We start from the raw sequence: 13,725 nt of genomic DNA, 5'->3' as shown, positions 1-13,725 counted from the left end.
ACAAGGTGTAGTACAAACTTCAGCTATTATCATCAATGCGCTTGACTTCACATCATAAGTGACAAGAAACAAGGCCAAAATCCGTAAGACTGCACAACACAAGTTGTAAATACACACAAATCACCACCAAATTTGACTTTTATGATACCTTTTCTCCATACTGTTCTCTGAGACTGAACTCGTTTGCCCTTCAAGATACAGCAGATATGAGCTCATTAATACAAAAGTGATTCCAGAATATGTATAATGAAAGAGACAGGTATCACATATACTTAAAATAGGGTCAAATATGATAAATTTGACTTGAAAGACCTTCCTTAGAAGAATTAATAATGCCCAGAACACATGTAACGAATTGCTCATAAAAGAGGCTCTAGAAATAGTAAATACCTGGAATTCATCTTTGAGATGTGAAGAGTTAGTCTGGGAGTCTATTCGAATCATATCAAAATATGCAGCTTTAAATTCACAGACAGGTATGGCAGTTTCTCCACACAAGCAGGCTTCTAAAATGGCATCATGGATAAAAATGTACTGTTCCTATCAAAAGAAAGAAAAAAAAAATTCGTATTATTTTAATAAAAATTTTCTGACATCAAGGTGGAGAATACAAATAATTTTCTCTATATGGAAATGTTAATAAAATATCAATATTTTTCTATATGACTTGATGAGCTAATATTGACTTATGTGAAAAACATTTTCTGTTTAGTTTGACAAATGTTGGAGGGCAAAAAAAAAAGGCCACTAGTGGTAAATCAACAATCAACATACCTCTGTCTGAACCATATTGATACGACGAGATCTTAAGGCTTTGACACAGTTGTAGATGTCAACAACACCCTCTCTTTCAGCCATGTCCAGCATAATGTCAATCACAATGTAACAGCCAGTTCGTCCAGCACCAGCGCTGAAAAAAATTAAACAAATCTAAAGAATTGCAGGAAGCACGTCTATGCAACCTAAATAAGATCCTTTCGACTTTCAGACAGGTGAATCAAATTGATTTAACAAAGTACAAGACAACATTTGTACATACTGTGCAAACACTTACCAGTGTACAAATAACTTCAGGTAGAGTATCTGCTTTGCTATCAAGTGAAGATTGGAACAAGAGTTCCAAATTAAAAGATATAAACTTTGTAAATTAAATTGTGTTTTGAAAATACTGTATATACGTTGTTCATGTTCCATAGCTTGCTTACACAGTCTTCATTTTATGTAAATCAAATACACAGAATTTCAAGCTCACAGAACTGATCAAAGGGTGGATTCATGCTTTAAAATTTAACCTCAAATTGAAAGGCTCTTATACTCATGTAGTTGTGGGTCCTCTGGCAAACTGCAAGAATGCTGGCTCAACATCTTAAACAGACTTTTGTAAATACCAAGGTAAAAGAAAATTAATTCCAAAACCTTTAAATGGAAAATCTGAGGAGTCACACGTCAGGGGAAGTGCTAATGGTGAGAGTGGGGAAGAAAATGGTGGTTATCAATGGGGAGGAGACCAATAGTAGAAAGAACATATGAACAGCAAGCTGAAGAAAAAAATGAAAATGAATTGTTAGGTACAGAATGTAATTCTTAACAGGTCACAAAGATAGCCACTATTTTACTGTATTTAATTCAGTAACTGAATCATAATACACCGTTGATTATTTCACCCCTTGGGAATGTTTCTCCAATTTTATAATAGAAGTCAATGGACCAAACAAGATATAGCTGGGATTTCTGGGGGGGAGTTCACTTTGTAGTCAGCTTCTTCTTTTCCATAAATTCAGAGATAGCTGAGTGTAAGTGGAAAATGACACCTGTGTTTCAAGAGAGTATCTCAGAATCTCGGAGCACCTCTGAAGCAAGCAATTCATAGGGAAGTAAACCTCTATGATAAGTCAAGACATCCCTGAACTGAAAACTTGTTTATCTCATTTTCTAATTGCACAGATGGGCTATTAACATTTCTTTGTTGTTCAGATTTGGTCACTTCTCTTAAACCCACTGTTCTTTAAGAAATTTAAGTAAAAGATATTGTAGCTATCTCTATTTCTTTGTTTTGCCTACCATCTTCTCAATCACTGTTCCCAGGGTTTAAGACAGGAAAGTAATTGAAAAGTACATCAGATTTCTTGAGAAGGATCGAATTGAAGATCTTTTTTTAAGGTACACAGTATCTGATCCTTACGGGATGCCTTACTTCTATTTCATTCTCTGTGGTTTTTTCCCCCCATTTTGTACATGGTCATTTAAATAGTGAATAGGTTGAATTTTCAGGAAGAAAAAAATACTTAAGTACAGTCTATTATATAGCTTGGAGGGGACAATATCTGAGAATGGTATGCAGCATTGAGGAAAAGCTTTTCAGATTCAGCACATATTGTTTCTGTTCACATCTCAAAATCAGACCATGTAATTTGCCTTTAGCGTGTCTGAATGCTTGTTTTAAGAGAAGTTTCTAATCAGAAGAAAGTCTGATATAATGTTCATGTTTTTCTGGCATATATTTGCTGGATCTCACTGATGTAGTTTTCAAGGTCCACTGATGGATGGATGTTTTTAAAAAAATTCTTAAATAGCTGTTTTACAGTGTAAATTCTTGCAATTTAGGCCATTTAGTAACTCTGTATGTCTCAAATTTAGTTTTAAAAGCTGGGACTCAATTGGAAATTTACTAAATTGGTAAGAAATCTTTATTTTAACATACCATTCCATACAATATGGGATTTGCAAAAGTGATAAAAAACAAAATACAGATGTTGACACTAAAACACTAGTGTCTAGTGACTAGTGTCTAGACACTAGAGTTTCTCTGCCACACATTAGGATGAATACATTTATTTAAGTTTCTATTTTATAGCCTCCTTACAGCTAACTTTTATTTTATTGCTGTTTTACCTTATCTGTAATACATGCAAGCTGGAACCTTGTAAGCACGTGTTAGTTTTTGTGCTTAAAAGCCTTGTCTTGATACTTTTAGAAAGCTGGCTGCAGAGAGTCAACACCATTTGGACCACCACTCACCTGCAATGCACAACAATGGGGCCAGCACTGGGAGGGTTGGAGAACTTGACTCGCCGGATAAAGGAAAGAAGCCCTGTGGCATGGTATGGCACTCCATGGTCAGGCCAGCCGGTGAAATGGAACTGTTTCACTTCACGGATCTCATTGTACCCCCTCTGTGTAAACAGGGTTTCCAAAGAACCACAATAAAACCATTACACACAATCATGGGTACTAGACTTGCTTGGCAATGAAAAAAATGAAAAATCGACCAAGATCATGCTTTTTCTGAAAAAGGATCCTGGCCTGACCTGGCGTAGGAGCTTACCGTTATTGTCAGAGAACTGGCAAAGAAAGAAACTTAGAAGCCTTGCTCAGTTCTGTAAGTCTGGATAAATTTTATGTGCTTTGACAGTTTGTTCCTTACTGGGAATGACAACACATAAAATTATTAGGGGAAAAGGAAGAAATGGGAAAGCTCAAATGCTGCCCTACTGACCCAATGCACTGAGTTCTCCAGTGGCATACAGAAGCAACTTTCTAGCTTCTCATCTCACAAAGAGATTTCAGTTCCTTGCTCACCCATGTTGAAAATGGTTTTGAAACATAGCTTGTAGGGATTTTCCAGGACACTGCTACTCCAGATTGGTTTGTAACAATATACAGACAGCTAAACTGTTCTTTGGGCAAACTATTTTTCTTAACTCTGAAATAATTCAGCACACAGAGTATTATTTATAGTATCAGAAATACAAAATGAAAGAGGAGAAGCATCCATTATTGTGACCCTCTCCTATTGAGTTAATTAAAGAGAACTCTTTAAATGCACATTTCAAAGCTTTTTCCTTTCTTTTTGTTAAAGAAGCCTGTGGATTGTGGTAGCACAGCTTGGAGAGCACAGATGAAATGCTACAGAATTTATTTTGAAGAATCCATATTTGTAGCAAAAAGAACCCTCCACTATAATCTATATGATTCCAACTCTACGGTGAGCTATCTGTGAAATCTCAATCTCACCTGCTCAATCAGGAAAGGCAGAAAAATCGTATGGAATGAACCAAATTGAGAAAGTTACTCTTTAGATTCTATCCTATATGGACCAATATCACCAAAACCTTGGAAGCCACTGATCATATCTTATTACTCATTTTAGTTCCAGTTCCTAGCACAGTACTCTACACAAAGCAGGGCTCAACAAATAATTATAACAGTGACAATGATAAACATCATCATGGAATCACATAAAAGGAAAAGTCACTTTTTATTTTACCAGTTTTCAAGTCAACTCTAGTGAGGAAGGTCATAAATTGTTCTAAGACCTGATTTTAGACATTATTTCACTTCCTTTACACTAATCCTTTTACTGGAGCTGCTCTGAGAGCCTTGCTCTTTTTAGTAAATTCTAATATCTGGCAGCACATGTTCCCTTATCATTCTTCCTATTTAAATTTTCCTGAGTAATTTTCAAATATGTGGTTTTTCAAAAAAAAAAAAAAAAAAAATCATTCTTTGGGGCTGGCCCAGCAGCATAGTGGTTAAGTTCACATGCTCTGCTTTGGCAGCCCAAGGTTTGCAGGTTTGGATCCCGGGCACGGACATACACACCACTCATCAAGCCAAGCTGTGGCAGTGGGTCCCACATACAAAATAGAGGAAGACAGGCACAGATGTTAGTTCAAGGCCACTTGTCCTGAAGCAAAAAAAGAGGAAGACTGGCTACAGATGTTAGCTCAGGGCCAATCTTCCTCACCAAAAAAACAAAACAAAACCCCAAAAAACCCCCATGACACTCTTCTCCAGTTCTAAATAACAAGAAAACAAGTTAAAAACCCAATCATGTTCCATTTAACATTGCATTAATCCATAAAGTAGTATTAATATCAAGTATTCCCATTCCGGGGCACAGCACATGTCTCCATTTATTCACATCTTATCTTATGTCCTTTGATACACTTATTGTGGTTTTATTCACTTAGGACTTGTATCTTTCTTGTTAAGTAGATTCCAAGATACTTCAGAATTTTTATTATTGTTACAGAGAATTTTAAATGTCTACTTCTGTTTATTGCTAACATAAAGAAAAGCTATGATTTATGAATATTTATCTTGAATTAGTCACTTAAATAAATGATTATTAGTTCCATTTAAAAAATACTATCTCTAGTTTTCTTGGTATAAGTCATTTCATCTTAAAATAATTTTGTCTTTGCTGATAGTTATGTAATTTTTTCCTTTTGTTGTCTTATTCATTTGATAGAGTTTCCAAAAATGTTGAATACGAGTGAGAATGATTATCCACGTCGCATTCCGACTGTAACAGCACGCCTTTTGGTTTTCACTCCTTAACATGTGCACATTCCAACTGTAACAGCACGCCTTTTGGTTTTCACTCCTTAACATGTGTGCTATACTAGCTACTGTTGAATCTCCTTTGTCATGTTTAGGGAGTCTCCTTATTTCCCTAATATAATTAGAGTATTACTATAAATGTCATTTAAATAAAATTAAGTGCATTACAATATCTATTAATAAAATATATGGTTTTGCTCCTTTAATGTACTGACATAATGAAATATCCTGCCAGATTTGCTACCACAGTTCTAATATTCATACATTCTTAAAAAAACAATTACTATAGATCATGTGATGTTTTCTTAATTCACTGCTAGGCTCACATTTTCAATCTTTTATTTTGAAATGTTTTCAAGCATTTTCTTGAATGCAGTTGGTCTATAATGTGTGTGTGTGCACACTTGATTAAGTGAGAGACGGGGTGGAGGGAGAAAATTCAAAAAAAAGGGAGACACAGAGAGAAGAGCTTGAGAGAGTGCTATCCTTATCTGGTTCTGTTATTACAGTTAGGCTAACTTTTAAAATGTATTTCATTGGTTTTCACGGTTTTCTATGGCCTACATAGTTTGACTAACATAGGCTTTAGCCATTCCTTAAAGGTTAGAGAAACCTCAACTATAAAACCACAGTGCAATTTTAATGGTAAATTTTAACATTCTATTTTCTTCTATCATCTGTTCAGATTTCTAACTCTCCTTGGGTCAAATTTTGAGAATTATTATTTGTTAGAATATGAGTGTATTTTGACTAAAATCTACATCTCCAAATTTACACATGATCTTTTTATAACTTTCCCAATAGCAAGTATAACTGTAGTTACATCCCTGTTGTGTTTTCTAATATTGCATATTTTGTTTTATTGTTCCTCATTTAGAACTGGCAGTGGTTTATTTTATTGATCTTTTCAAGGAACTAGCTTTTTGATCTAATTTATTCTTTTTTATTTGTTTCTATTTTCTATTTAATTTTTCTTTTGTTCTACTAATTTTTCTCTGATTTTCTAGTTTTATGATTTTTACATGATTCTAGACTGTCTTTCAAAATAGAAATTATTTATGGATTTAATATGTGTCCCAAGGTTTAGAAACATGCCTGGCACATGGTATACTCTCAAATAAATATTTGTGGAACGCATGAATGGATTTTATAGCATCATCAAAACAAACTTTGACAAGGACTTTAAGAGAAAAAACACTTTCAATACACATATTTTTAAACAGAACTTTAAGGTACTTACCCTTTCCAGGGTGAATGTCCTAACGACATATTCAGCGAGTGGTTCCATTTCTACACAAGTTACTTTGAAGTCACCATAAACTTCAGTATCGTCAGGCCAATACTTATAGCACTTAACCTAAATGACAAAAAGAGCATACAGGCGGACGTGAATATAGAATATACCTTAACCAAGATGACCTAATTTCAGTGATAACTCTTCAAGTCACAGTTAAAATACAGCTAAAAAGAATCTGTAAATGAGAAAAAAGAATCTGTTACATGATAAATAGAAAAATTTTGTATTCTCCCATAAAAATATATAAGCCTGATAATGTAAGTAGATTCTAGTATAAAATCAAAGGTTAGTTTATCACTCAACAAGAAATCAAATAATTTCTCAATCATCGAAGGTCCACGTGGGAGCACTCATTTGAAATGCTGTGCCTATGAATTTTATTTAAAGAATTAAATGATATTCTATTTTAAGCATGTTATATTTTGCTACTCAACTTATACTCATGTTTTATGACAAAAAGAATCTTTTTTTCACTTACCCGGCCAACCTCAACTAAATTTGTAACCATCACAATGCAGGCAGACTGTTCTTGCCAGATCATTCTCCAGAAATCATATACTGTTTCATGAACTGGGCCTATGAAGAAATTAATTTGAATATTATATAATCAGATAAATTTTGTTGTTTGAATAAGTAAGTAGTAAGAAGCATAGAAAAGAGTGAAAGCAGAGTAAACTAAATAAACCAAAAAAGAAAATTAAATGTCTAACACAAAATGTCACTGAAAATGCTTAAATTCAATTCATATCTAAATAAATTCACACTATAGGAAGAACTATAGGTATATACAAATTTTGGGTTTTTTTTTCAATTTGCCTTCTATACTTCCCAATTCAAAAGGAAGTACCACTAGTTTCTAAGGTATTTATATCTGTCACTGAGTTAGTTTAATGCATCTTATATATATATATATAAGATACAGATATATGTGAAAAATAGGGAGTCTTTTTTTTTTTTGGAGGATTAGCCCTGAGCTAACTGCTGCCAATCCTCCTCTTTTTGTTAAGGAAGACTGGCCCTGAGCTAACATCCGTGCCCATCTTCCTCTACTTTATATGTGGGACACCTGCCACAGTGTGGCGTGCCAAGCGGTGCCATGTCTGTACCCGGGATCCGAACTGGCGAACCCCAGGCCGCTGAAGCAGAACGTGCATACTTAACCGCTGTGCCACGGGGCTGGCCCCGATAGGAAGTCTTATACTACCATCAACCAAACAGCAATATTACCAATTAAATATACCCACATCATTTACAAACAGTGCATGTTTAGGGGTTAATAAAGAAAAATCTACACATATAAGGACACATCCTACCCTTACTTTATTATATTATCACCTCCAAATTGCAAAAGCATCCACTGGGTTATACTCAGTACCATAAAAAAACTAGAATATTGTTCACCATGGATGATCTTTCTAAGTTTAAAGAGTTTGCAATTAAACTCAATTAATCCAAAGGTATGTGAAAATGCTTAGAAAATGACCTCTGTCAAAAGAGGAAACATAGCTTTTGTTTTACTTTCCTCTTTTATAAAACAGATGGGAGGGGTCTCTTGTGATGGCCAGTGGTCAATTTGGAGCAATAACTAAAGGTGTTTTAGGATACTTCTATTCCCCAGTGTGTCACTGTAACAAGATTTCCCAACTTTCTTATTTTCCAAGAAGAATGAACTTGACTAAGTTCTCTTTAGACCATTATTTGTCTCAGTGTTGACTTGTAAAAAAATTGCTGGAAGACAGTCTCACATCTCATTATAACAATACCGGTCTGGGTACCATTACAGTCTCAGCCGACAGACTACCTTACAAGAAAGCAGGCAACTTACATAAGATGGGACCTCTCTGGCTTTCGTCAAAAATAAGTAATTCCTCTCTCCAGCACGATTGGCTAGTGCTCTGGGCCATCATAACACCAAGAACCAAATCACTTATCAGCAGCTTCTCTTTTACTTTTAATTAAAAAATAATCAAGCTTTAACTTCTATACGTTTTACATAGATAAACAATTTGTATTCTACAAATGAATAACGAGCAACGCTACTCAGAGGAGCTGATCTTTCTTTCAGTGAGGTCAGATAAAATTGTAAAAAACACCATATGGATGAATAAGCAAGTCTGATTGCTCAATATTGTTTAAAAAGGCGAAGTTTTACCTTGAGTTGCAATGTAGTGGCTTGGTCTCTGGTAGCCCTAAAATAGGACAACAGATTGGTTATTATTTTACATCGGTATCAGAAAGAAATGAATGAAGGCATAAAAAGATGAAGACAACCACCTGTTAAGATTAAGTTATAGTAAAAAGTCCAGAAATGAGTAGTGAACTCATAGTTCACTTCTCAAACCTAAGTTATCTGAAAGGTAAACATAAAACAAAAATTAAATATTTTAAGGGCTCTGATTACAATATATATTGCATAATTGTTTTGTTTGCTAGGGAATAACCTCATAGATTTTGTTTGGTTTCACTAACATGTTTATGCCTTCATGTTAATCTTTAGTCATTCATTCCTGGCAAAATTGTGTTCAAAAATATTAATTCTCATTTTATCATCCAAAAGTACAACACACTGCATTACAAATGGACAACGACATATTAGAACCATAAAAAAATAACAGAACATTCCAATGTTAGAGCTGGACAATGCATGTGTGCATGAAGTCAAAGTCCTGCCGAGATATTTTAGAGAATATTCTCCTACTATAATATGTTCAGGAATCTGTCAAAACTATTTTGTGTGCGCTGATAATTTACACACACATAATTATAGGTACACACATATATAGGGAAAGAAGAGTTTTATAAAATGCCTCTTATCCTGAACAAAAAGTTTAGAACTTTTTCTCTCTTTTTTTAGTGTGCCAAGAGTTCTATGTCGTTCAACATTTAATATAGTTTCAATAAAGAGATTATTCCTGATAAGCTGTTAGTTGCTCTCAATTGGTTTGAATTCCAACAGATCATAAATAGCAAAAATGTTAATGGTCTAATAGGGTTAAGCTTTGAATTTGCTTCGTATTTATCAAAGTGCTTTAGTAAAAGCCTGTGGTACAATTTGTCCACATTCTGGTGCAGGCAACTCAATAGACATATATGCATGTAAACTGAGATCCCCAATCTAAACTTAATAGGTTGAGGATTACAATGCTGCCAATTTGGAAGCTTTCCATTTCTTAATATACCAACATAGCACAATGTTTTATGAAGAAATCTTTTCTAAGCTTTATAAGCATTTCATCTCCTGTTCTTCATGAAAAATTTACCAATTGCAGAAGATGTCTTCTAAGTATAATAAACTAATGGGAGAGGGAAAACTATGAAATTGTTAGTAATCAGCCAAAACACACTGGGGTCTTAACAGGAAGACTGGATAGCGACACAGTCTTATTTAGAACACAGCCTCAGCGTAGGAACCGTAATGTAGTATTATTACAGGGATCCAGTGTGTATGTTTTGGCAGGAAACCAAGGTTCAACTAAACAAGTAAGAACAAGTGCAAATTTATCAGATAACTGTTGGTTATTTTATTCTAAAGAGTAGACCATTAGCTTAGTTTTCCATATTGAGATGTCTGATAAATTTAAAATACTGATGAGAGTAAAACGATGATCAGAAATTTAACCAATATACTCAGAGTCTACACTTAATAATATTCATTAATTCAAATATATAAATGAAGACAACTCACTAAATAACTGTAAACCATGAACTTAATAAATGTGATGAAAGTTATTTCCCTGTTTACGGAAATTGGAAAAAGTTGGGTCCTAGTTTTCATGTTTGATATATATAAATGTCTACATATATGCTGCAATTTTTGATGCTTCTACCATTTACCTTACAATTAATGCATATTTTAAATTGATAAATTTTAGCACACCTAGGTTTGAATTATTAAAAAAATATGGCTGATGTTTAATGAGTGCTTAATATGTGCTAGGCATTGTGCTAAATGCTCAACATGCATTATTTCATTTAATTCTCACAACAAAGTAATGAGGTTAGTACTATTATTATTATCCCCCTGTAAAGATGAGGAAATTGAGGCACAGAGAGATGAAGTAACATTCCCAAGATTTCCAGTGTGATTTTCAACCAGGAAGTATGAACAAAGAGCCTGTCCTTCTTATATGTATACATAACATATTGCCTCCTTAACAATATTTTATCTTCTATCTGATAATAACTTTCCACTAAATAAAGAATCTACATGTAGATATGTTTGTAACCAAAATTTAATAGTTGAATATATGATTAAAAAAACCAAACTTTTTGATCTGTATGATTCGATATATATGTGTGATATGTGTATTTTACAAATGTAATTTAGTAATTATTTTGCCTAAGTAATTTTAATACTTTACAAACCAATACCACACACCACAAAATAGTCTCTCCACCCATTTTTAACATCAGAAGTGAAAGGTAAAAAGTAAAATTTCAGAAACACTAATACACATCATACTATCCAGCTTCTCACATGTGTTTGGGGAAGGGTAAGAATAAAAGCCAGAAACAGAAATCATCAACAAATAAAACTCGACTACATAAGAACTTGTCAAAAGCTAAAAATGGTCCTGTCTGTCTCAACATAGAAAAGGAAGGAAGTAAAAGAGATCTTTACACATGTAAAGGAGTTACGAAAAAATGAACATAGATGTACTGCATGAGACTAGTTAGGTGAAGCATGCAGAGATAACTAGTAGTAAGCATTAGTAATAACTGTAATTAAGACTAGTTACAATAAATATTTATAATAGGGTGCTGTTATTTACATATAGTGGTACTTACATCCCTGTACAGCCAAATCTACAGCCCAAACCAAAGTCAGGTGTGAAAGAAAGCACAACAACGTCAGTAAGTACTAGGACGTAGAACAAGGAAAAGTGTACAGTTTGTTCTTTATTTTAAAAAACTAGCAATTACTTTATAGGTAATAACAAGCAAAAAGATTCGCATGTATAAGCCAACAAATTGGACTTACTGAACTATCAAGATACTTACATCTATATAGTTGGCATTAATGTAATCTGAAGAAGGATCATCCTCAACAGGTTGCAAAATTACTCTGGAGTGATCATCTAAAATTTTTAAATAATAAAATAAAAGCTATTAAATATCCCCCCTGATGACACTTAGAGACTTAAAATAATTCAATGGTTGGTAAGAGCTTATTCATAATATACTATCAAGATTTTCTTAAACATCACTCATTTGAAGAAACGTAAGAACCTTAATGAGCTTATTACTTATTACAATATAATATTCTGTTAATAAAGCTTCAATGACTAGCATCGTCATAGTTAGGAAGCTTTTAGGGGAAATGACAATGTCTGATAAATCATCATTTGAGTCATGGACTTGTCTAAAGAACTGAACTTGCCTTAACTCCTAATTTTGCTTCTTAGGCATGATTTTAAATGGGTGGGATCCTTTTTGCCTGCATTTTACAGCAAAAGAGCCACAGAACTAGGGAGTGAATGTGAAACCTTTCTATTTCCCGAGAGTCAAGGTTAAATTTTAATGAATTCATAAGATACCCTAAAATAATTTAAATTGAGAATAGAGTGTTCTAAGTATATCAGTAGCTAGTGACAAGCTAAACTATGTTACTTTCCTTACTGCTTCCGTGGTTTCATATGATAATCAATTTATTTGTCCCATGTATACATCTTGAAGACTTAATGAGGAGGAAGTCCCTAATGATAAATAACAAGGAGCAACTGGAATTCAGACACTGGCTCCAAGGAAGGAATAAAGTTATGTGAAAAGAAACACACTCCCACCTTGAATACGTTTCCCGGAAGTCTTAGAGCTATTCATCACTGAAAAGATCTTTTTTTTTCATTATCCTGATATTCTGAGCTGTTTAATAATACCCTCATGCATTTATGTGCAAACATAAAATCAAACAGAATTTCATCTCCACAGGGTGAAGAGTCTGAGTCAATTTAATTAATGAGGATGATGACAATTTCAGAGTCACTGCTAATAGCCAATGCTGTTTTAATATTAAATAGATTACTTTATAAAGAGATGTGCCACCATCTGGGATTCTCTTAAGGTTTTAAACCATACAGAGAGGAAGTGCAACTTACTACTTATCTTCTACACACCATACTTACACTCACCAAGAATTGTCTGAGAACTTACATGCTATAATGTTTCCGTATCGGTTTTTCGCTCTGTTTTGATCTTTTTTAGCTACATCCCAAGAGGCTGACTGTCCTTCAAAGAAGCTCTGGAAAAAAAATTAACAAGCAGACTGAATTTAATGCCTTTTCTTGAATCAGCTTTCTCTGTTCTGAAGACCAAAATAGTAAAGCCACTTTCTCAGGGAGGAAGGGAGTCCTCCAGTGGTAAACAATTCCATTTTCAGACCACAGAGCCTGTTTGTTGGACTCCCACTTGTTCATCTTGGATTGGACTGAGTTCAAGTTAAGGGCAAGAAAACACTTTAAAGAAAAAAAGGACCTTGAAAGTATTTCAAATTTAAGATCACTATAACTTTGTGAGACAGAAGTAGAGAGAGCATCAAAAACTTCAAAACTACTTTTAATGAGTATCTTTCAAACATACTTTCTTTAGCATTTATAACAGGAAAAAGAAAACCTGTTTTCCCCCATAATTACTCATTAAATTGTGTGCAATACATCACATTTCAGTTTCTTTGAAGATCATGAAAAGGACTGAATCTCTATGACAAGGGACCATATGAAAATTAAAAAGAGTCACCATCTCTAAGAATCTTGGAACAGATGAATTTGTTGATTGGCTTAATTACCATATGCAGCAATTTAAAATATGGCTATAGATTTCTTTTTGCAGAAAAACTCAAACTTTGCTCAAGACAGGAAATGGGGTCTTCAAAGAGTCAACGGTCTTTGAAGTGAGGTACACAAGAATACACTTGAAATGAACACAAAGAACCATCTCTGGCAGAATATTATAATTCCTTGCACTATTTTGTTAGCACAGCATAGTGTTTCCGGCATATATCTGAGATCAACTTTCAAAATTCAAAGATGATTTTAGTTATTCCCAAACTAGGGTATGCAAATAATCTATAAATAAAGTGTAGAGCT

The 13,725-nt window shown here is 33.9% G+C and overlaps 1 protein-coding gene across 2 annotated transcripts in view; it reads right to left on the bottom strand.

Moving 5' to 3' along the window:
• Window positions 1-13,725, bottom strand: part of PTPRK (protein tyrosine phosphatase receptor type K) — a 505,438-nt gene that overhangs the window by 11,752 nt on the left and 479,961 nt on the right. For both annotated transcript variants that reach the window (XM_046675015.1, XM_046675016.1), the window contains exons 17-24: window positions 12,794-12,881; window positions 11,645-11,721; window positions 8,796-8,832; window positions 7,122-7,219; window positions 6,587-6,703; window positions 3,019-3,173; window positions 775-910; window positions 391-540 (exon numbers count right to left, since the gene is read on the bottom strand). In XM_046675015.1, the coding sequence (XP_046530971.1) occupies window positions 391-540; window positions 775-910; window positions 3,019-3,173; window positions 6,587-6,703; window positions 7,122-7,219; window positions 8,796-8,832; window positions 11,645-11,721; window positions 12,794-12,881 (858 nt within the window). The remainder of the gene's footprint in view (window positions 1-390; window positions 541-774; window positions 911-3,018; window positions 3,174-6,586; window positions 6,704-7,121; window positions 7,220-8,795; window positions 8,833-11,644; window positions 11,722-12,793; window positions 12,882-13,725) is intronic.

This window comes from Equus quagga, chromosome 11 (assembly GCF_021613505.1).
Source record: "Equus quagga isolate Etosha38 chromosome 11, UCLA_HA_Equagga_1.0, whole genome shotgun sequence".
Classification (NCBI taxonomy): Eukaryota; Metazoa; Chordata; class Mammalia; order Perissodactyla; family Equidae; genus Equus; species Equus quagga.
This window is presented reverse-complemented; position numbering and strand designations above follow the sequence as displayed.